The following is a 24,237-nucleotide window of genomic DNA, read 5'->3' as shown; positions in this document are numbered from 1 at the left end:
ATTTTGAATACAGTGATGACAATAACATTGCATTACTTTATCGTTCTCTTATTTGATGCCAATATTTTTGGGCATCTCATTTATAGCATTTTGAAAATAGTGATGACAATAACATTACATTACTTTCTCGTTCTCTCTCTTTAATACTTTGTTTCTTTACATTTTGGACAAAAAAACCTGAAAAGGAAACTGAACCAATCTAAAAAATGAATCCAAACCAAACCGAATGCATATCTTGTTCTATGATATTTTTGTTTTGGATTTTACCAGAACTGAAATGGATATGCAAACAAACTCGAATTCAAAAACTTAAGAGAATCATGTCAAACTCAAAATTAATCTCAGATAAATACTCAATATACTCAAAAATATCAATGAGTACCTAAAAATGATTATATATTGCATGAATAATTAATTTTAAACACCCAGTTTAATATATATATTGTGTAAGCGTCAAATATTATTTTTTACTTTTTGATAATTTAATTTGAAGTTGGATTATGAATAAGTTTGTTTCTAAAGTCCAAATAATATTGCTTTATTTTTGAAGTTTAAATAATATTTATACAGTCACGGTACCAAACCTTTATCAGTGTAAATTGTTTAGATTTATCAAGTTTGTGAATTAAAACGTATATTTTCGAGTCACAGAATGTATTTAGGTAATTGAAACCCAAATTAGCCAAACACAAAATTAAGATGGGGCCAACTGGGTTTGCGATATGTTACTATGCATGATTAGAACTAAAGAAAACCTAACCAAATCGTAAACTACACTTTAAAATATCCTAAAAGAGCTAAATTTTATGTTCCTAAAGAATCAAAACCCGAATGAACCCGAACCAAATTCGATTAGGCATCCGAACGCACATGCCTAGTCATCTTGGTGAATCTGTTCTTGTTGTTGTTTGTTTGATTTCAATGTCCGCTAGACATTATTTGAAAAGTGATTTGCATGTATCGTCACCACATTCAATTTTGAAAAAAAATAACATGGTTTTAGAAAAAAATGACACGGCACTAATATAATTGTGACATTTACAATTTTTCTTATAAAGATTTATATTTTTGGTAAAGTTTCTTTTAAATATTGTAATAACCATTAACTTCTATATTATCACTAATGTAAATTTTCTATATAAATATTTTTTTGGTAAGATTATTAAAATATATTAACAACTCATATATCACTATTAAAGTAATATATATATATATATATATATATATATATATATATATATATATATATATATATATATATATATATATATATATTACTTTAATATGATATATATATATTATATATATATATTTATAAATTAGATTAATAAAAATAAGGTAAACGAAGCTGTAACATAATTTCTATATCAACTTATATATTATATTTTTATAAATATATAAAATTTTCCATAATTAATTGTAATTGTACATCAACAAATACAAAATTAAAGCAACACTAATCAAATATTTTTTTTATGTTCATCAGGTTAATTAACAAAATTATTTTCTTGGTTTAACATAGTTAATAAAGTCTAAAAATTTATTAGAATATATGCTATTATCACCAATTATTGAAAAGTTGTGAATTTCATGGGTTATGCAAAGAAGGGTTCTTTCATATGCTGGTGTGTGATATTCACTACTATCGATCGGTGACAATCAAAATCAAAAGGAACAAATCAATATTTATTTGGTAAAGAGCCGTACGAATCAAGTAATGTTGAAGATAATGTTTCTCCAGAAAAAGTCAAGAAGAATTAGTCAAAGCGTCTAGGAGATACGATGACGTCAAAAGCAAGGACCATCTCTCAAGATGTTGATGGTTGATGTAATCATGGTTTAAGTTGTGAAACCAAAGTAGCATTCAAAAGAATCCCGATTTTGGTTAGTTGATTGTGTAAAAAAGGTATAACATGAAGGTCAGTCAATCCTTCCAAATGTGAGTAACGCATTCTTAAAACCAATTTCTTATCCGTAGAGTTAGAAAAGAAACCAATGAAAGAGCTGACAGCTTAGCAGCAAAACTAGAACTAAGAAAATTATATATCACTTTAGTGTAATGTTTTTCTGTGTTAAATTTTGTAACTTTGTTCAACATTTTCGGAAATATGATTCCTAATTTGAACAAAGTTTTTTTTTTTTTTTAAAACTTTGTTCAGCATTAGGAATCATATTTCCGAAAAAGGTCTGCGCTGGTCCCATGCATATTTTATTTTCTGAAAAAACATATAAAGATGCTATTTCCCTTGTAAGAAATAAAAGTAAGAAAAACTCTTTGAAATGTTCTCTGTATTTTCCCAAAATAAAAGTAAGAAAAACTCTTTGAAATGTTCTCTGTATTTTCCCAAATAATCATAGTAGTCTTAAAAAAACGAAAAGAGGCAGAGATGAGAAAGAATTAGGGGTGGGCGCAAAGCGAGTACTTGCATTTTTACGTATACTTGATACTTGCTTTGCCTAAAACGAGTAATGAATTTTTCGGCGTGTACTTGCCTTGTCAGAAACGAGTACTTGTTATTTCGAGTAATTGACTAAAAAATGTTACTTGCAAGTTACTTACCTTGTTCGATTACTTGCTACTTAAAAATACTTATGAATTATCTGGATATATTCTCAAGTTTCTAAAAATTACTTAGTAGATAATATCTTATTAGAGAAGGTTATAAAATTTCGCTATGTTTACTCGACTTGGTAAAAACAAAAGAGTTATTTCAAGTAAAATATTTGCACCTAATATAAAAAAAAATATAACATATATATTTCGATATGAAAGTACTGGCTACTTCTTAGAACATAGAAATATCAGTTTAGACTTTGGTTTTTATGGTTTGATTATTATTTTTTCAGTCGTAAAACAAGTAACGAGTAGTATCAAGGAAAGTCGTTAACTCTTTTATGATACTTGTTACTTGCTTTGTATTTGCGAGTTTTGATAGTTGACTTTGCAACTACGAGTACTTGAAAAAATGAGGCGAATACGGATCAAGTAACGAATATAAAGCAAGTAACGAGTATTCATGCCCAACCCTGGAAAGAATCAGAGGATGAAGAAGTTCAAAGTAAAGAGTCTAAAAGGAAACTGAAACTAGCTTAAGAAGAAGGACCGGTCCAGTAGGATTTTACAGCGAGAAGGATCTTCTCAGGGATAAAAGGACCTTTCTCGTGATCCATAATTCGACTTGTCCACTTCATTCCATTGGTTATGCTTTGTATCTTCGTTAACATTTCCACAGTGTCCCTAAACACCACTGTTCCTTCTGGTCTCAGTATTCTATCCATCTCAAGTAGGATCAACGTCACATCACACCTTCAACAACAACAACAACATTAGCATTTGCATTTCTGTTTATCTTTCTCTTTGTATTTGACGTTTAATTAGGATTAACAAAAAAAAATTCTTAAAATGCTTAATTTTGTTGATTTACTTTGAAATATAAACATAAGTAGTGTTAACTCTAAACATAAGCATTTACCTGTTCTCGTAAATGCTGAACAATCCACCAGCGTGAATAAGATCATAAGTTCTTGGATACGTAGAGAATCCTTCACACCAGTCTTGATAAGTTCCTATAAATCCCCTCTCATAAATCACACCTAACGTTTGCTTCTCTGCGTCTACCGGAACCACATTCATAACCCAAGATGGATATTTCACAATCGCTGCAGCGAACCCACCGAGGTATGCATTCATGTCCATAATGTTCCTGAACCTTCCCCTTGAAAGCTCTGGCATTATCTGTTTGTAGTATGCTACTCTCTCCTTCCAAACCTCATTGTCTTCTCTGAATTTTTCAGCATTGATCTCCGGTATAGTTCCCTGGATAATCCTAGGTGGGACCGCAAATGCTCGGTCCGGCCAATCCTCCAATGCACCTCCAGAGAATTCATCTGGACCTTTTGCTTCCGGCAACGGAGTTACACAAGATTCTAATTCTTTATACCTGTCACAGGTACATCATGAATTATGTTAAAGTGTCTCATACCGGAACGGGACATCATAATTCATAAAATTTAACAAAACATATATTGATTTCGAACTTTTGGGAGGGGTTGAAATTGTGTACCAAGCGGAATCAGGTTGAACTGCTTTTGTGCATATGGGAGGAGATTTATGAACTCGTTTGAGTTTCTTACACTCAATGTGATTAATTGGTTTTTGCCAAATTAAAAAATCACCCTTCTCTGTAACTTTCTTCCAACAAAGACTTCTAGCTGCATTTTCTATTGAATCTTGCTCTTGCTTCAAATCCTCTTGTGATCTTTCCCAGCCTTTCCAGTGTTGCTTCCAGTTGATCGGTGGGCCGGAGAGGATCCAATAACCTCCCGGTCTTAGAACTCGGTCCACTTCAGTTAAGTACATACCATCTACATACAACTAAGTTGTTGCTGGTTTGGTTCCAATAATAATCAAGAAACCTAATGAAAAAAGACCAAGAAAATTTGCTTACCGTTCGGAAACCAAGGAATCAAACAACGAGAACAATGAGCAAGATCGAAAGCTCGGGCTGGATAAGGAAGCCTTATTGATCCCATAATCCCTATAATCGCAGGAACTCCACGTTCCAACGCAAACTGGACCTGAGCTTCATGAGTATCTCTTGGCGCAAAAGACATAGCCAAGATATCTCTCTTCAACAAGTAAGCCCCAAAGCTTGCAACCTATACAATCAACAACACCAAATCAATTAAAAACTAGTCAAATATCGATGCCTTAAGTGGCAAGAATACACGCGTCAAGATCCCCCAGTTAAAAAAAAAAAAAAAGCTTGATGCATCTAAAAAAGTAGTGGAAATCGAAACGTACACCACATCCTGTATCAATAGCTGTTCTTACGGCTCCATCAGTAAGAGGGATAAGTCTAGAGATGTCATCAATGTAAGCATCAGCTCCACGTGGAAACCCGGTGCCACCACCAGGGAATCTAAACCGTTCACCTTCGACTTGAATCCAATTCTGGATAGCTTTCTCAATACTTAACTCTTTGTGTGGGATGTTGTCGTACCAAGCATAGTCTCTGCTCTGAGGCCATTTGAATGGAATCTTGTAGTTTGGTGGAGGAGGAATCAGACAATAGAGAAGCTCATCTTTCGAAGGACAATGTCTCTCTCTGTATTTCATCATGTTCCTATCGAATCTTCTTCCTCTCTCTCGATCTTCACATGGAGTGTACTCGCTGAGAGACATGTCACATGGCTCGAAATACTTTATTGTTTGGTTCTTTTGCTTGAGCTCGAGTTTGTGATGGCTTTCGAAATCTAACTCAACTGGTTCTGAAGATGAAGAGGAGGACAAAGAAGAGGAAGTGGAGGGATTATCATCATCGTTATCAGCAGAAGAAGAAGAAGAAGAAAGTTTTGTCTGAGTCTTGGTTTCATCACATCCCATTCTTTTGTAGACCGCAGAGGAAGAAGACGGGACTGTGTTTGTTTGCCAAGACCCAAGAACGTAAGACAATATGCAGAATCCACTTACACAGAGAATCCAAATGAGTCTCTTTCTCTTCGCTTCTGCATGCTGATGACTAGTGTTCTCTTTCGTCATTTCTGTAGAGATGAGCAAAAGACTTTGCAACTTTTATCTGATTTTTGTGAAGCTAAAAGCTAAACATCAACGTAAAATGTCAAAACATGTACGAATGGTTATAGTGGAGCTCGAAACACACCGAGGATAAGGGATCCACCATCAAGAAAAATAGTGATAAAGAAACAACTATGTCTGAATTTGTTTGTATAAAAAGGGACATTTGGTATCTATTCTTTAGCAAAGGACAAGAACCACACTTATTAGATGTGGTCCAAAGAGAAGGACAATATATTTGAATTTGAGATAAAGTTGGAGGATGACTAGCCTCATTTTTCGTTCTGCCATGTATTGCATACACACCCTTCTTCTAATAACAATTATAATAATAAATCAATTATGCAAATGTACGACATCAAGAGAGTGAAATCCTAACAAGTAAAAAAATCAAGATAAAAAACTACAAAAACAAATTCACGTGGTGGCACCCATAACTTCGTTTTTTTATGATAAACCCTATCGGCTGTCCGTGCCAGGAAAATGCACTTAGTGCTACAGAGACACGAACATAACTTTGGAAAATAGAAAATAACTATTAGGCCCTTGTTATCATTCCATTTAGATAACATATGAAAGGATAAAACATTGTATTCTAGCCAAGCAAATAAAATGTCAGAATATTCTTGCCCCACAAAACCAATGCTAGAATTTTTGACTGAGCACAGGAATTCATTGTGCGTGACATACAAATAAAGTTATAACTAAATATATCTATACACACACATGTGAAAACATGAGTGTCGGTTCGTGGGTGTTTAGGAAAAACTATACGTTAGAGGCTAACTCGAGGCAAGGGATGTGGATGTGAAGTGTTATCTAATTGCCATGATTTGAGTATCTCTCACCTCGTGGTTACAGAAGCCAATGAAAATGCTGCAAGGCAAACTGAATGGAGCGGAGCATGCAGACAATATCCAAAGAAGCAGCGCCGGTCCTTGGACCAAGCCAAGGAAGCATTGGCTTCAATCCATTTTATTATAACAAAATATTCTCCCACAAATTTACAGTTTCCTTTGGTCTAGTGGTGTAATCTGAAGGTTATTAACTCTTCTTGTCTCCAACCTTGGTTTGAACTTGAATTTCCTAGGACCGGCTCTGCCAAAGAGAGATGTTTGATCTCTTTTATTGTATTCATTAATTTTTTCATCAGGTTAAACAGACTCGATTAATACTGTATTCACTAAAGAGGATACTCTGTGTCTATAAAGACAAAGTAGGTAGGTTGACGCTGAGCACTGCGTGCAAAATTGTTCACCTTTATGTTCTGAGTCCAGAGTACATGAACGATCGCAAAATGGTTCTGAAACCATCTTCACTAACTAAGAAAAATTTGCTTTTAACGTCATACGTAATTGTCAGAAAGAAATTCTTCATACAAGATTCAAATTTCGTGTGGAGAGGGGATAAGCTACTCCATGTGTTCCTTGCTCCTGTTAGTTATAACCTAATTTTATTACACCTAATTGGGAGAGAACCATAATAACCAATAACTAGTTCATAAAGTTTCACCAATTGATATAGTTTCTCTGCCAAATTCTATTAGTCAACATCTTACCGACAAATTTTGTAAGGAGTTCATTTTAATTATTTTTTTCTATTTCGGTATGGTTACTCAAACCATCTCTAACTTGAAATTAGCCGTTTGATGTAAAATTTTTTTTTCAACAATTTTAACAAGTCCACATATTTTCTCTAATGCTACAGTTTGCAAACGTATATTTCCATTTGTCTCTTGCCTAACACCATTATTGAGTTAAGAATGGTAAATATTGTTAACAAAAAATCATCTATTGTTGTAAGAAAAAGTCATTAAATCAAGAAACACTATAATAAAATAATCGATTTACGAAGGGAAAACTTTTTGATACTTTCACAAATCAAAATGGTCACAATTCTCTCCCAAAAATTTTGAGAAAAAAAATTTCTTTGCAAATTGGGATGGAGCAATTATCCTTGCAAACATGCTACAGAAGTAGATATATCAATAGTTCATAGCAAAAGTTTCTCACAATTCTCTTTGCAAATTTTCATAGAAATTGCAAGGAAGTTAGGGTTTTCGTTTGAAAATAAAATAATCTACTATTAGAAGTAGATGCATTCTACATATTTATTGGTCTGGAGTTTTATTTGATTGTTCTTGTTTTCAACAAAACCCCAAACCACAATTATAACTTCAAACTATGGGATTTTCAAGGGAATTACTGGGAAACTCTCACAATTCCCTCACAAATTTTCTAGGAAATTGTGAGGGTTCCCTAACAATCCCTCACAAGTTTTATATTTTGTTTGGGTTTCGTTTGAAGATAAGAAATTCTACAACTAGATACAGATGGATTTTACACATTTTGGGTACAGAATTTTGTTTGATATTTATTATTTTTAACTCACAGTATCAACAAAACTCTAAACCACAAACTATTAGACTTGCAAGAAAATTTCAAGGTAAACCTCGCGATTCCATAGGGAAAGTGTAAGGGAATTGCGGGGGGAGGGGAAGGGAGGGGGGCTCTGTAGCAATTTGATGTGATCATGGACAGTGGAAGAGGTAAGAAAAACTTCTAAGAGAGTCAATTTCTAAATTAGCATATATCACAAGGGTCATTTAGCCTAAATTTACAAGATTTACCTAGGTTTTGAAAAACTTATACAAGTAACTTTTTAAATTAATATCCACCAGGATCATTTTGACCCACCTGCTAACAACCTGCCTCTGCCACTGTCCATGGATAGGCAGCTTGAACCAGAACAAGAAGGGATTATTAATGCCTTAACTATCTCGAAGTTCACTCCAAGAACAACCTGATCAACAATTAGGAAAGGCATTTGTGTGTGCTCTTTTTCCCAATCTTGTTTTTCCCATTGGCTTTTCCACAATAGGTTTTTAGCGAGGTCACATTTGACCTTACTTTATATCTAATTGTTGGCCAAGGAGTAGTTTATGACGATCTAAGTTTTATTTAGTTTAAGTTTAAGTTATGTTGTCTTTATGAATTTTATAACTATCTGTAGTTTAAGTTAGTTGTGGGGAGCAAAGACTTAAGTTGTTTTGTCAATTTCCAAGACCTTGTGCATGTATAAGCCTCTTGTTTACTTATCATGGTCGAAATTATAATGAGAGTAACCATTTTCAGTCTAAAAACTTTGTTTTGTTCTTTCTTATTTCTGTTTTGAGATCTATGGATATTGGTGTGTAATATCCAGCCTTTGGGTTCTCTGATTTTGTCAGAAAACAGAGTATATGGAAAATAGTTTTCTATGTTATTCCTAAGGTCTAAGACCTTATTCATACAAGAGTTCCTATCCATAAACGGAGATACACAAACTGTGCAACCATGTCAAATCTTAACGTAATATATACTTCCTAGATATGTACATATCGTAATACCCTCCATCGAGTTGGAAAGTGTAGATTTCAAACTCCCAACTTGATCATAAAATGTTGCAAATTCCTTCTTTCCAAATGCCTTCGTCAAGATATCCGTCAACTGCATCTCTGTTGGAACATGTTTCGTTGTGATTAGACCTCTCACTATCTCATCTCGAATAAAATGGTAACTCACTCGAACATGCTTCGTCTTCTCATGAAATATGGGATTCCGCCTCAGTCGAGGATCGCGAGACTGTGTCTTGCTTGAATGTTCTCCACGAAACCGGTGAGTCACCTAACTGAATAAACCAGGCTGTTAAGGATTGGCTTGTGATGGGACATGCTCCCCAGTCGGCATCACACCACGCGTTCAGAGTTAAAGGATGACCAGCCTTAAGTAAGATACCCTGTCCCGGGTTCCACTTCAAGTATCGTACTACTCTTATAGCTGCATCCCAACGCTCCTGCCTTGGCGCTTGCATAAACTGAGATAAGATATGTATTGCGTATGATAGCTCGGTCTTGTCACACGCAGATATATCAATCTTCCAACTAACTGTCTGTATTGTTTAGGATCAAAAGGTATGGCTACATTAGCCAATGCAAGTCGCTGATTCTGTTTCAAAGGAAACAATGCAGGTTTCGCTCCAAGAAGCTCTGCTTCAGTGATGATGTCAAGAGCAAATTTTCGTTGGCATATGTAGATACCTGATCCGTTACGAGCCACTTCGATCCCCAAAAAGATACTTAAGAATACACAAATCCTTCATCTTAAAATACTGGCTCAAGTACTGCTTAAACTTTGGAATAACCTCTGGAGAACTTCCCGTAATAATCAAATCATCCACATAAATCAGTACATGAACCTGAATCTCACCGCTTTCATACACAAACAAAGACTAGTCTGATACACACTGCACAAAACCGTAGTCCTTTAATGCCTTTGATAACTACGCAAACCAGTACCTTGGCGCTGGTTTGAGACCATAAAGAGACTTGTGCAATCTGCATACTTTGTTCTTGTCCTCGACACAAAATCCCGGTGGCAATCAATCCTATGATCTAAGCTTAAGGTGATCAATATTAAGACTTAGCAATAAGCACAACTGAAATGAAGAACTATTTAAAACACCCTAACAACAGTTTCATGATTAGCAGCACATAGATCACCATTTGAACAACCCTAAATCTAACAATAGAACTACTCGAACATATTTATAAGAAACATGGTTAGGATTTTCTGAATAATACTTTAAATAAAATAGAATTGCAAAGTAAACAAAGTAAATAGAGAAACAAGATCTTCTTTGCTTCAAATTCAGATCTCTTTCTCCAATCTAAAATCGACCACCATGCAGCGGAGAAGAAACCATTGTTGCTAACCTCGATACGGAACGACAAACTCCCATATCGCGTAAGAGACCAAACAAGAGGACATCAAATGAAAGAGGAGAGAACGACAAAATCTCTCACGGAGGCGGTGAGATAAACCGCCAGCCAGAGAGGAAGATCAATGGACGAAAAAGGAAACGAAGTTGAGGGTCTTCGTTGGCTCTCGGTCCTTTCCTCCTCTTCCCACCATCTCCACCTCCATCTCTCCTTGGGTCATACAAAGTACAGCTCTTGCTCCTTTCCTCCTGTTCCAACCATCTCTCCTCTTCCTCTTCGATCTCTCCTTGCGTCCCCACTCATAATCTAGGGAATCTGTTAATCTTTCATGGTCGTAATTGATACTCCTTGATTGGCTTTTTGTAAGCCTTATCAAATTATAATCATGATAATCCCAAATAAAAAAATTAGGATTTTTGTGTTTGGTAAACTGGTTAAGATTCAAGATAGGAGAGCTATTGAAAAAATCTCGAGAATAAGTAGTTTCTTATTTTGTTTATCAGGTTACAGGACCAAGTTTTGTTTATTTAGAAAAGAAAAGAAAAATATATAGAGTTAACTTAGTTTAGAGGTAAAAGGGACAAACCACATTCAAAATTGAGATGTGTTTCTAAGTTTAAATCATAAGTTAAAACTAGATTTTGATCCGTTCTTAAAAAGGGCGGGTATATTTTTTGTTGGAAAATTATTTTACGTAATAAAAATTATGATTTTTGATAAATTATATATTTTAACTTTTTAAGAAATTTATCTTAAATTTACGTATATGACTTATTTTTGTTATTTTAAATATGACTAAATTTTAGAAGACTCTAAATAATTCTAACCCATAATTTGATTTTATTTATATAAACCAAAGTTAAATGTATTTACACTGATTTTTTTAATTTAAATAAAGTATTTTATATCTTTAACACTGTTGTTTTGAAAAATTCATTTATGCGTTTCAAAATATTTTCTATAATTTTATTAAATTTAGTTTATGTGACTTAGTTTTTATTTTAAATGAAACTATTTTTTAAGGAGTTGAGATAATTCAGATCGTATTATGATTTTGTTGATTTAATCATTTCTTATTTCAACTTGATTTTATTTTGAGGTTTCATTTAATAAATGTTTTCAAATAATTAATAATGTGAAATATTTTTTGGAAAGATATGTTGCAAACATTTAGGAAACAAAATTTTCAAAAAGGCTAAGAATTGAATTATATTAAATACTATTTAATGTAATTGCATAATAATGACTTTTGATTGGTTGCAAATAATGCTGAAAAAAATATAGGCAATTTTTGTAATTACTTAGAAATTTCAGGGGCAGATTCATAAAATTGCATCTGCTTTAATAGTATAGACTAGATTTTGATCCGCGCTTTCAAAGCGCGGATTTTTTTTTCTTTATTTTTTGTTAAATTGACAAATATTTAGTAAATGTCATATTTTCATATATTTGTTTTTTTTATAAAAGACTTAAGCTTTTTATCTTTCTTTATCGTGTTTCATTTGAAATGAGTATAGGCTTGAGCACAATATCCGGACCCGAAAAACCAACCCGAAACCGACCCGAAAATCAGGATCCTGAACCCGATCAGACCCGGGGTAAATATCCGAATGAGATCTAAATTGCTATATCCTAAGGACTCGTCCCGAATCCGACCCGAACCGAGAACCGAATGAGTATCCAAAGATATCCGAAATGTGAATATATATCTAAAAATATATGTTATAATTATATTTATAATTATTTTAATATTTTAAATTAATATTAAGTTAACTATAGTAGTTATTTTCGGTACTTTTGAGTATTTTTGGATAAAATATGATAGTTTGGATAAAATTTTACCTAAAAAACTGTATAGAATGAATATTTTTGGTTACTTTTGGTTACATTTGAGTAATTTGGATACAAAATTTTGAACCGAATCGGATACTTTGGTTACTTTGAGTACAAATAACCAAACACGTTTTAGATACTTTGGTTATTTGGTTATTTTTCAGGTTTTTATGCATGAGAACCGAACCCATCCGGACCTGGAAATACCCGACTCGAACCCGACCCGAAATTTTATAATACCCAAATGAGGTTTAATTTCAAAATCTGAAAAACCCGATACCCAAAAGAACCGATCCGTATCCGAATGGGTATCAGAATGTCTAGGTCTAATGAGTATTTATGTTTAGAAAATTAAACTTTATTTTTAATGAATTAAGTTGGTATAACTCTGACAAATTAATTTTATTATGTGGTTAATTTTTTAAATAAAAAACTTATATACTTTTAGTAAAGATTTATACTTTTCAATGAAAAAATTCAAATTTTTTTATGAATGCTTAAATTATATTTTAAAAAAAAAACATAATAATTAAGTGATTAATTTTTGTTCACTACACAAAATATTAAGAATGGTTGAAAATAAATTATTTGAATTTGGAGAAAAAAATAAGAATTAGATCTGATTTCTTAATCGGCCCAAAATGATCCAAAAGAGATCTCATGTGGACAGTGGGCTGAATCAAAAAAAAATGACCCAATATAGATGTGTTATTAATATTACTTGATTGCCCTTAATGAAATAGGTAATGTTAGTAAAAAATGGTATTTTTAGTAAAAATACCAATAGGATCCTGCTTTAATAGTATACTAGATTTTGACCCGCGCTTTTAAAGCGCGGATTTATTTTCTTTAATCTTTTTTTTAAATTGACAAATATTTAATAAATGTCATATTTTCATATATTTGTTTTTTTTTATAAAAGACTTAAGCTTTTTATCTTTCTTTATCGTGTTTCATTTTTAATGAGTATAGGCCTGATCACAATATCCGGACCCGAAGAACCAACCTAAAACCGACCCAAAAATCAGGGTCCCGAACCCGATCAGACCCGGGGTAAATATCCGAATGAATTCTAAATTGCTATATCCGAAGAACCGATCCGAACCCGATCCGAACCGAGAACCAAATGAGTACCCGAAGATACCCGAAATGTGAATATATATCTAAAAATATATGTTATAATTATATTTATAATTATTTTAATATTTTAAATTAATATCATAAGTTAACTATAGTAGTCATTTTTAGTACTTTTGAGTATTTTGGATAAAATATGATAGTTTGGATAAAAGTTTACCCAAAAACTGTATATAATGGATATTTTTGGTTCCTTTTGGTTACTTTTGAGTAATTTGGATACAAAAATTTGAACCGAATCGGATACTTTGGTTACTCTGAGTATAAATAACCGAACCCGTTTTAGATATTTTGGTTATTTGGTTATTTTTCAGGTTCTTATGCACGAGAACCGAACCCACCCGGACCCGGAAAGATCCGACTCGAACCCGATCCGAAAAAATAAAAATTAAATCTGATTTGTTAATCGGCCCAAATGGCCCAAAAGAGATGATGTGAGCAATGGGCTGGATTTTTTAGAAAAATGATCCAATATAGATGTGTTATTAATATTACTTGATTGCCCTTAATGAAATATACAATGTTATTAAAGAAAGGGGTATTTTTAGTAAAAAAACCAATAGGATCCTGTTTTAATAGTATAGACTAGGTTTTGACCCGCGCTTTAACAGCGCGGATTTATTTTTCTTTTTTTTTTATAAATTTTGAATAAGTTTGTGAAATGAAATATTTTCATTTATTTTTATTGTATTGTTTTATTTTTATTTTTATTGTATAAATGGGTATTTCTGTTTAAAATTGAACTTGAATTTTTTTTCAAAAATTTGAAGTGATATTTTAAATTTTTTCAATCAATTTTCACTTTTATGTACTGAATTTTTGAAAGATATAATTTTTAACAGATTTAACTTGTGAATAAATTAATATTATATTCTTTTAATAATTTAAGTCTTTCATTATCAATATTAAAATATTTTCAGAAAGTTTTAATTATATTGAGGAAAATAAATAATAATAATTATGTGTAAATATTTGTTAATATCAATATTAGAACTTGGCCCAAATGGCCCAAATGAAAAATGTGAACTTAGATAAATATTAAAATCGGTCTAAATGGCCCAAAACCGTGAAACTAAAGGAACAAAAAAAGTTTGGGCCTATAACTAAAAGACCCATTAATTAAAAATAATACAAAATAACAGAAATATCCTTAATGAAACTTGCGACTTTCTTATAATAGAATGGTAGATTTAGGTAAAAATTCAAATAGGATTCTGCTTTAATAGTATAGATATGTGTTTTTAGGTGTAGATTTTTCATCTTCTTTTCATATTTTTTTTGATATTGTTTAGTATCTCATTTTGTGGTATTTATCTTTGAACTGATCTTGTAGAAGAAACAACTCTCTCTCTCTCTTCTCCCTGTTCTCTCACTAAAATCATTCACAGGGAAAGAGAAGAGATGAAGTCTTTTTGTCTGTCAAATACTTTCGATCACTTGATCGAACTTTTCTTTCGGTTAGCCGATGTTTGTTCTTCGCTATGGCGATTTGTAATGAAATTTCGCATAGGCGATTTTGTTGTGGTTTTTAAAGCCAACTTTGAAACTGTTCTTCATGTTTTCTAATTTCAGTTTGGCTTGAATCTTAATAAATCTAGATCTTATGATCCTTCTCCTTTCTTCTTCTTTACTTTCACACCCCGATTGATATTTGAAGAGTCTTTGTCTCTAGCTGGTTATCCTTAATCTTAGCTTGGATGGGAGTCAATCTTTGCTGTTTGTAGATGGGCAAAGTGTCCTTAAAGGGCAAAAGATTAAGCTTTTCTGATAGTGCTTTTGATTTGAAGCAGATTTAGATTAGTCAAAGCTGACCATAAAGTTAGTGTTTTGACAAAAATATGTTCTTTGAATCTCTGAAGCTATTGGCAATTTTTATCTCTGGCTAGTGGGAAGGTTTTCTTCTAATATCATAGGCGACCGGAGAAAGGAGTTGTTACAAGTCAAGATGGTTGTGTCCAGCGGCTAGCTTTGAAGATCGTAAAATTTCCGGTGAAGCCTTCAGTATTTTCACCTCATGCAGCGACGCGTGCGGATGTGTTCTCTGAAGTGCGTGGAACGTGAAGAGTAACGTGTCAAGAGGAAAATAGCATGAAAGACATGTGTGTTGTGGCGTGGCAGCCGAAGCGGTGATGCGATCAATACATTGGGCTTGAACACTTTGGATTTTAATTTTATTTGTAGGGTCTGTAATGGGTGAACGACGGGCCATCATCTTTACTTGTACTCTATGTTGCCCATTGGGCTTTCCTATAAATGGAAAAGTTGACAAAAAAAAAAACTTTGAACTGATCTCGTTACTGTTTTGTCTATCAAAAACAAATATTTTTTTAACATTTTTTTTTGTATTCTTCATACATTAACTGAAAATATATTATTCACACCAAAAGCTCCGGGTTACATTACACATCTCCCTTAAATAAAAATAACAAAGCAAAGCAAAAAAGGAAAAGCAAAAAAAAAAGTCATCAAGTTATAAAGGATGGAAAAGAGGCTGAGAGGAATTGAAATTATGGAAAGGAAGAGATTGTAAAATAGGAAGACGGATTCTTCTTGGAGAAGGCGCCTGAGAGAAGAGATGTTCCACAACTGCGGCGAGCACCACCGTGTATTCCTTCACCATCTCAGCCAGTACCGTCGCCAGCAACATTCTTGCTTACTTTATTATCTCATCGAATTTTATATTCTTCTTTTTCGTTCTCTGTTTTCCTATTTTTTACACAACTGTTATTATTTATATATAGTTGGAGAAGGGAAGTAAAATCTATCTAGGGGTGTCTTCTACCGTTTAATAATTCTCTTTAATTTATCATTTTATTAAAATTTTATTTTATATTGACTAGTCAGATGTGAAAGCTTGTTTGTCTTTATAATTATTAATTCACTAGGGTAAACCCGCCCTACGGGCGGGCGAATAAATAAACTAATAATATAATTTTGTTTTAAATATTTAACCTACTTTTAACTATAAAAAAATGATCCACGTTCTTAATTCTTTTACAACAATTTTAACAAATTTTCTAAAATAATTTGAATCATGGTATAAAGTATCATGATTCATGTTTAAGTTTGTGATAGCTAAAAATGAGTACTTTATTTACAGAAACCATGTTCGTATAAAAAACCTTTTTATGTTAAGAGTTCGAAATATTATAAGTTTGTTGGAACATCATTAGGAGCAATAGCGTACTTCTGTTTTTGAAACACTTTTTTTTTAGAACCTGTTTACTTCTTGTCGTTTTTTCATGTAATGAAGAGATTGCTAACACTGAGGTTTTTGGATATTTTAACGTGTATTTGTACCAATATTTCAAGCATCATTAGTAGAAAAAATGTAAGATACAATTTACGAAAGCATCTTCGTTACATTTTTTTTGCTAACAACATCTTCGTTACATGAATGTACTGGATAGCAAATTATTGCAAACGTGCAAAATAAAAAGCATTATCAGTATTCTTTAAGATGAGTTCATAAGCTTACTTATCTGTTCATATTTATAGAGCGAATGAGTGTGATACAGATAAATAAAAATGAAGTATACAAAAAATGCAAATAAACTATAATTTGACAAAGCATAAAAATGTGAAGATAATAATGATAAGACTAAGATACAGAGTTGCATGATGTTTTTGTTGTTCTTTCCATTCTCTTCAAACGTGAAACTTTTGTAGAACCCGAATGTGTAATGTTGTTGTCTTTCTTTCATTATCGCCCTCTTCTTTTTTTTATTGCCGTGTATGTCGTGAAAAATGGATTAATCTCTATATACATCACAAATTAAATAGAAATTAAAGAGAAAGAGTGAAAGCCTTTATCAGTTAAAACAACTCTCTGGAGTTAAAAGCTTATAAGTTTGAATTACAAAAAGATAATGAACGAACACTATATGGTTTACGGTGTCAAAGTTGGTCAGCTAGGTTTGGTCGTGGAAAATATCAAGTAACCACAATGACATAAACGTTGATTCAGACACATTTCGGTCTTTAGATATAAATGTTTCTTCGGATGCAAGACACACGTCCACTGGAGTTCAAAGATTATTTTAAACATACAATACAATCATCGTTGACATACAATGATCAAAGAATCATGCGATCAATGGTGAAATAGAGAGTTTAGGTACCTCTTCGGATAAGAATCCTTGAAGTCCCCTTAATATAATCCATACTCATGTCATGTTATACCCTCTAAATAGCTCTTACAAATCCATCACCAACGATAGAAAATACCCTTTTATGTTCCATACTTTCCTGCTTTAGGATATTAAATCATAGTCTGACACATTCGTAGATCCTATGCTACTTTACTACAGTAGAAGTTACCTGAGTTAATAAGCCCTGCCTTATGTGTAATCTGAGATATTTAATCCCCTCGTTTCCTCAACTGATGCTTTGAGGAGTTGTTTGACCTGTAAATAAAGAAGCATTCACCGAAGACAGAGGTGCAGCCATGAAGCGGACGGTGACTTAGATGAGAGTCGCCTACAAATACGGCAACAAACCAAACTAAAATTAACAAACAAACCAAAATCATCTTCCAAACAGGTAAACTCAATCTTTTCAAGAAATAGTTTGATGATCAATGAGTTTCTCACCGGAATCACTTTTGCATCAAGGAGGAGAAGGTATACACCGATATGGTTGCCTCCGCTCATCATATTTCTTGCTCCCAGAACCTAAGCAGTAGATCACTGACAGACTTCAAATCAGCGAGGAGGAGAACACAATTAGCCATTCTTCATATTTCATTAATTAATTTGAAAACGGCGGAGATGTGTAAAGCAGTTAACCGGAGAAATTACACAGACCTTAAAATATGAACTTTTTTTAAAAAAATGACATAGCAATCATCAAAAGTTGGGAATGGCGCAGCCAAAATCTTATAACAGAAACTTCAAAACACAATGAAAAAAATAATTTCTGGATTCAATAAGGCAGATATGTGTATAGAATTTAACCGGAGATATTATTTAGACTATGAACTAAAATCGGAGTTTAATAGATAACCTGAGAATCAAGAAGGAGCATGTGACTCCCATGAGATCTCCACCACGGCGTACATTCCTGGGTCCCAGAAACGGAGCAGGCGAACTTGAATGGTGGAGGAAGAGCGGCTATTCTTTAAAACGGAGAGGAAGACCAAAGCATTAGAAAAGATGAGAGGATGATTCTGAAAGCATGAACTCAATACCTTTTTATAGTGGAATGCCACCGCTTTCCAGTCGCAAGAGTCGCATTGAATATGGATCGTGAGTGGTCGATTAATGGAGGGATTTGAGTGGTCGATTAATGGAGGGATTTAAGAGAGCATGTCGGTTACTGTTACCACCTCGCGACAGAAGGAAGAAGATGGAAGATCGCTTGCGCGATGAGGAGGAGAGACGCGAAGATGGAGACACCACAAACACTTGAAAACGCAGCGTTTCATTATCGGGGGAAGTCATGGATATATTTATCAATATATGGGCTCAAATAATGTAGACGCAGTCCAACAAATAAACCCAAAACTTATTAAATGAAACACAAATTTTGAAGGAAGAGAGACGCGTGGCGCTTTCTGGTGATCCTATTTAGTGACGTGGCACTCTCAAAGAAGAGAGTGCTTTTCTTTATAGTATTAGATTTTTATAGTATTAGATAAGATTATATTTCTATTTCGGTTACTTCAGAAATTATTAAATTACCACCTGACAAAAAAAAAACAAAACAGCTTTAAAATTACACCACTAAAAATCAACTCATTTTCGGTAAATAATACAAACTTGTCGTCATCTTTGCTTTCCTTTTATTATAATATTCATATTATATGGAATACTTTTTTGGATATTGTAGTAATAAGAACCAATAGAATAGGAAACCAATTGAAAAGTTTAACAGCATTAGGTTCTACTAAATATTGCAAACAAATCTGATTAAATTTATAGTAGTTGCGACAAAAGTCTTCTAGTTTTAACTTTTAACAATAAAAAAATGTGTTGACGAGAAAAAAGACACGACGCACATATGGCATGCACCTGGCTATTACTTTTGTAAAACATCATCTCTATCCCCCTTATATGAACATTTTAAATCACTTATATCCCCCTTAAATCTTTATATCCCTCTGATTCATTAAAAAGATGACAATTACCAATTTAGCCTCAGATAAAAAAAAAGAATGGAAATTAGAAAGAGAAAAACGCAAAAGAGTTGCGTTTGTTTGGTTTGTGCGTTTGTGAAAAACGAGAGACGACGTCGAGCTTCGAGCTTCTCCTCCAGAGCAAGATCTCCCTCCAGAGCTCACCTATTCGAAAGCTGCGACTCAGGCTTGTTATTCCGTCGTCTTTCGCCACTGTGCAAGGGGCAATCTTATCTCTGTCCATCGCCGGTCTATTCTTCCGCAGAAAAGGTATGATTTTGGTTCCAAAGCTCTTGAATGAGCTGAGAAAGCTGATTTGAATGGATGTAGATGTTGGAGGTTGGTATTAGAATGGAAAATGAGTTGAATTGAGTAGGAGAATGGTTGCATTGTTCGATTTGTAGGCCAGTGAATGTAGATTTCAAATTCAAAATCTGTACGACTGTAGAACTAGGAAAACTAGTATAGCCGAAATTGTTGCAGAACTAGTAAAACTGGTAGAATTAGGAAAACTAGTATAACCGAAATTGTCGCAGAACTAGTAAAACTGGTATAAAACTGGTATTCGCAGGGGTGATTTTTCTATGAATAATGGATTGTATTGAATGGTTTTGGCAGGTTAGAATGAGCAACGTCATCATACACTTCAGATGCGAAGGTCAGATGTATTGTTTAGTGTTCAAGCATGCTGTTGAGGAAATAACTCTTTCAATGCTAGAAGCACGCATATGCAAAAAGGTTGAGGTTAATGAATGTAATGTGAAGTTGAATTTGAGCTACATTCCACTGCTGATTGGGAGTGACGAGAAATTCGCCATTTGTGATGATGAGGATCTGCTGAGTTATCTTTTGTCCCTTGATAAAGATAACCGGAGGTGCATTTTGTTTGTGGAAGTGATCAAAATGGCAGTACTACCAGGACAGCTTTCAAGAGTGGGGAAACAAAGTTCTCTAGGTATGAATTATGAGGTGTGGCATGAAGATGAAATCGGAGATAAAGCCATAACTTTATATGGTGGCAACAATCAAGTTGATAAACAACCCGAGGGGGGGATTGGGGGGATTGTGGCGATTGAGGAGATGTTGGAAAAAGGTGACGAAGACGTAAATGTTGATGGCAATGTGGAGGCAAATGACACGGGCATTGATGATGGTAATGGTGATGGCAATGTGGATGGAAATGTTGATGGCAATGTGGATGAAAATGTTGATGGTAATGTGGATAATGGTCGTGAAGACACAGAAAGGAGGGATGAAAATATCGATGTTCCACCTGTTGGCAAAGAGATTCCGTTTATGGAGGAATGGGAAGACGGTCTTGGTTTGAAAATACAACAAGAGTTTGCTAGTAAAAAGGCAGTGCAAGAAGTGGTGGATAGAGGCGCATGCACGAAAACATTTGGGTTTAATATGGTGAAATCAGATAAGGAGCGGTTAGTGCTAAAATGCATTAAGGAAGGATGTAAATGGGGAGTACGTGCTGCGAAGATTAAAAAATCTCAAATGTTCTCTATTAGAACGTACAACAAGATGCATACATGCTCGCATGGCAGTCAGAGTAATTGCAACTTAAAGAGGAGAGGCTCGCCACAGCTGGTTGCATCTCTATTGCGTGAAGATTATCCAGGGCAAATAGAAACTCCTCGGCCTAGCAGTATCCAGGCTCTTGTGTGGACAAAACTGGGTGTCAATATATCATACTCCACTGCTTTGCGAGGTAGAAACGAAGCTGTAAACGTTTTGCGTGGGACTCCCGAAGAAAGCTATCAGATGTTGTATTGTTATTTGTACATGTTAGAGAAGATCAATCATCAGACAATCACGAGTGTGAAATTGGATGATTCTGACAGATTCAAGTTCTTGTTCATAGCACTGGGAGCTAGCATCGAAGGTTTTAAAGTGATGAGGAAAGTTGTAACCGTGGATGCTACTTTTCTGAAAAATGGATATGGTGGTGTACTTGTTTTTGCAACGGCCCAAGATCCTAATCGGCACCACTATTTTTTAGCTTTTGGTGTGCTAGATGGTGAGAATAAGGACAGTTGGAGTTGGTTTTTCGAGATGTTCAAGACTGTTGTGCCAGATTCATCGGAGTTGGTGTTTATGAGTGACAGAAATGGAAGCCTCATCAATGCGATAGCTAATGTATTTCCGATGGCTCATCATGCGCATTGTAAATGGCATTTGGCTCAAAATGTTTAAGGTCATGTAAGTAACGTCAATAAAGAAGTTGTGCAATGGAAATTTATGGAGATTGCTCGGATTTACACAGTTCCTGAATTCGAGACTGAATATGATGCTTTCAAGATTCGATATCCATCAGCTGCCAAGTATTTGGAGGAGAGCAGTGAGAAAGAAAAGTGGGCGAGGTGTTGGTTTCCGGGAGAAAGATACAACATCGACACAAGCAACGTTGTCGAGTCGATGAACAGCGTTTTCAGGGATGCGAGGAAGTACTCTTTAATACCCTTGCTAGATACGATCGTTAAAAAAACAGCTGATTGGTTTAATGACCATAGGAAAGAAACCGTAAGAGGATCCACTGAGCGGAAACAAGTGCCTCTTGTGGAAAACTATGTGCATGACACATGGTCAGAGGCGAGGAAATTAATTGTTTCGGAGATAAACTCTTTCGACCTGGAATACAGCGTCGTCGCATCAGATGGGAAGCCATATTCGGTGAATTTACGTGGAAAAAGTTGCAGTTGCCGGTTCTTTGATATTGAAAAGTATCCTTGTGTCCACGGACTAGCGGCTTACATTTTCTACTCTAGCAGTCATGGTAGTGGCTCTGTTTTCCAGTTAGAAGATTTGATCTCTAAATACTATTGGACAGAGCTGTGGGCATTGGCATATTACAGGTCTATTTATGTTGTTCCTGATAGGAGTCAATGGGATGTCCCAGATTACATCAAAGAAATGAAGATCATAGCTCCAAAGCGCGTTGAGAAGAGGGGTAGAAAGAGAGTGAAAAGGTTTCCATCTGCTGGTGAAGGCGGCCAAGGACGTAAAATAAAAGGCGTCCAAGACAAAGCCTGCAGTGGTTGCTGTTTGGAAATCGAAATGTATGAGTTTCACTCTGTGTTATTGGGAAAACTCTGATTTGTAATATAACTATGGAAGCCTCTGATTTGTAATGTAACTATGGAAAACTATGGAAAACTCTACTATTAATATAACTTTTCTTTGTAATATTACTATCGAATAAAAAAACGAAATTATTTCTCTGCATCAGAGATTAGAATTTTAGAAACCCGCCAAAGTTGAAATTTTTGATAAACCCGCCTAAAGTACAAGTAGTTGTACCCAGGATAGTAGTTGTATAGAAATTACAAATAGTTATACTTCCGGTGAATTTCAATAATTTTAGTTATACATGTACTTATGTTTTGTTTTCATAGTTTTACGATAATGAAATTGTTCTAATAATCTGATTCTTGGTGTTTCCTGTACTAAATTGTATACATAAAAGAGTTTTACCAAATAGACCTAAGATGGAATACAAGACCTCTAGTGTAGGTGACTACAAAAGTGTATGTTGGGTAGTAAATGTGGCCACAAAAATATTACATTTCGTTGAAACTCTTTTATGTATACAATTTAGTTCAAAAGAGAAAGAAGAGAACATAAGTCTAAAAAACAAACATACCAAAAGCAACCAACATAAGTCTACTTTTAAAACAAACCAAAAGGAGACATAACCTTCTCACTTTTTCTTTGACCTCTTATTACAGCCAACCTCCTTATCAGGCGTCTCCTGATTACTCCTCTTACCAAGTGCTATCTGTTCGTGAATATAAGCCTCTGACACTGCGAGCCTTAAATCAACTTCTCCAACCTTATTCTCAATCTTGTCCATCCGCTCTCCAACATCTTCTCTGAATTTCTTAACAGCCTCTAATATTTCTTTTAGCTGCACCGAGTTCTCTGCTGATTCATTGGCTTCTATGTCGTTTCCACCAGTCTGAGTGGGAGGGGGAGGGGCTTCTCGGGCTGCCACATCCTCCGCAAACATATCGTCAAATCTTACAACATATCCACGAGCCACCCTCTTCATCCAGCTATCGACAATTGCATCATCCTTATCTCTGTTATCCACTGGTTCTGTTATCTACTCTAGTAGACTCCGTTCCTCTTCTCTGACAGCCAAAACGTTATCAATGTCCTACAGAGTAACCATGTTGAGTCAATGCCTTATACGAATTTCAAAGAAAGTTTCTTTGTATATTTTGAGGATGGATAACTAACCTGAGTATTACCAAGTGCTTTGTTTATTTTCCATAGCGGAAATCCCTTCATCTCACTTTGCTTGAACTTTGTTTGGCACATCCTTGGACATGTTGGGTCTGGGTCATCAACGGCCTCTCTGAATTTACCACCCAATTCACGAATAACCTCAAATGCTAGCATCTACACATGTACAAAAACATAGTAAGTCTCAATATCACACAGGAAGTCTCTATTAGAGTTATTACTTATAAGACTTACCTCCATTGGAAGATAGAAACCGGGAATTGGCCATATCATACCTTCTTTCACCTCCCCATCGAAATGAGCCATAGTGTGTGCAATCTCTTTCATCATGTAATCAAAGGACAGTCAACCCCAAGGGAAAGTTCTACATAAATTCAGATCATCAACTGCTCTTAGCAAGAATGGATCCACGGGAGGGGCTTCATTTCCGCTCTTCGTCTGTCCAAGAAGAACACTCGATAGAAAATACAACACCAACAGCCTCAACCTATCACGAGAAGGTTCCATTCCCTCAAGAACTTTAGCTTTCACGTCTTGATATCTTATTATTCCCCTCCCAAA

The 24,237-nt window shown here is 34.5% G+C and overlaps 1 protein-coding gene and 1 long non-coding RNA gene across 8 annotated transcripts; both read right to left on the bottom strand.

Moving 5' to 3' along the window:
- Positions 1 to 2,976: 2,976 nt before the first annotated feature.
- Positions 2,977 to 5,732, bottom strand: LOC108818787 (probable methyltransferase PMT18). The gene is made up of 5 exons (XM_018591722.2): positions 4,805 to 5,732; positions 4,449 to 4,659; positions 4,065 to 4,365; positions 3,474 to 3,941; positions 2,977 to 3,307 (listed from the first exon to the last, which is right to left on the bottom strand). Exons 1-5 carry the CDS (start codon positions 5,540 to 5,542, stop codon positions 3,091 to 3,093), a joined length of 1,935 nt encoding a protein of 644 aa, XP_018447224.2. The 5' UTR covers positions 5,543 to 5,732; the 3' UTR covers positions 2,977 to 3,090.
- Positions 5,733 to 16,776: 11,044 nt separating this feature from the next.
- On the bottom strand, positions 16,777 to 18,741 carry LOC108819240 (uncharacterized). Of its 7 annotated transcripts, XR_008937525.1 has the most exons (6): positions 18,496 to 18,741; positions 18,312 to 18,423; positions 17,900 to 17,995; positions 17,628 to 17,786; positions 17,429 to 17,555; positions 16,777 to 17,066 (listed from the first exon to the last, which is right to left on the bottom strand). It is a non-coding gene; the product is annotated as an uncharacterized LOC108819240 (long non-coding RNA). The 7 variants fall into 7 exon arrangements; XR_001944212.2 differs by having other exon boundaries at positions 17,429 to 17,786; XR_001944213.2 differs by lacking the exon at positions 16,777 to 17,066 and adding an exon at positions 17,102 to 17,328 and having other exon boundaries at positions 17,429 to 17,786.
- Positions 18,742 to 24,237: the final 5,496 nt, after the last annotated feature.

Source organism: Raphanus sativus, chromosome 8, assembly GCF_000801105.2.
Source record: "Raphanus sativus cultivar WK10039 chromosome 8, ASM80110v3, whole genome shotgun sequence".
Taxonomy (NCBI): domain Eukaryota; kingdom Viridiplantae; phylum Streptophyta; class Magnoliopsida; order Brassicales; family Brassicaceae; genus Raphanus; species Raphanus sativus.
Note: the sequence above shows the minus strand (reverse complement) of the source record. Positions and strands in the feature narration are given on the sequence as shown.

Bases quoted from the DNA above. Each gene is read 5' to 3' on its own strand.
- LOC108818787 (XM_018591722.2), bottom strand. From the start codon at position 5,542: ATGACGAAAGAGAACACTAGTCATCAGCATGCAGAAGCGAAGAGAAAG. The intron at 3,942-4,064 runs GTACACAATTTC...TACCTGTGACAG, and splicing joins GTTCAACCTGATTCCGCTTG to GTATAAAGAATTAGAATCTT. The intron at 3,308-3,473 runs GTAAATGCTTAT...TTGTTGTTGAAG, and splicing joins TTCAGCATTTACGAGAACAG to GTGTGATGTGACGTTGATCC.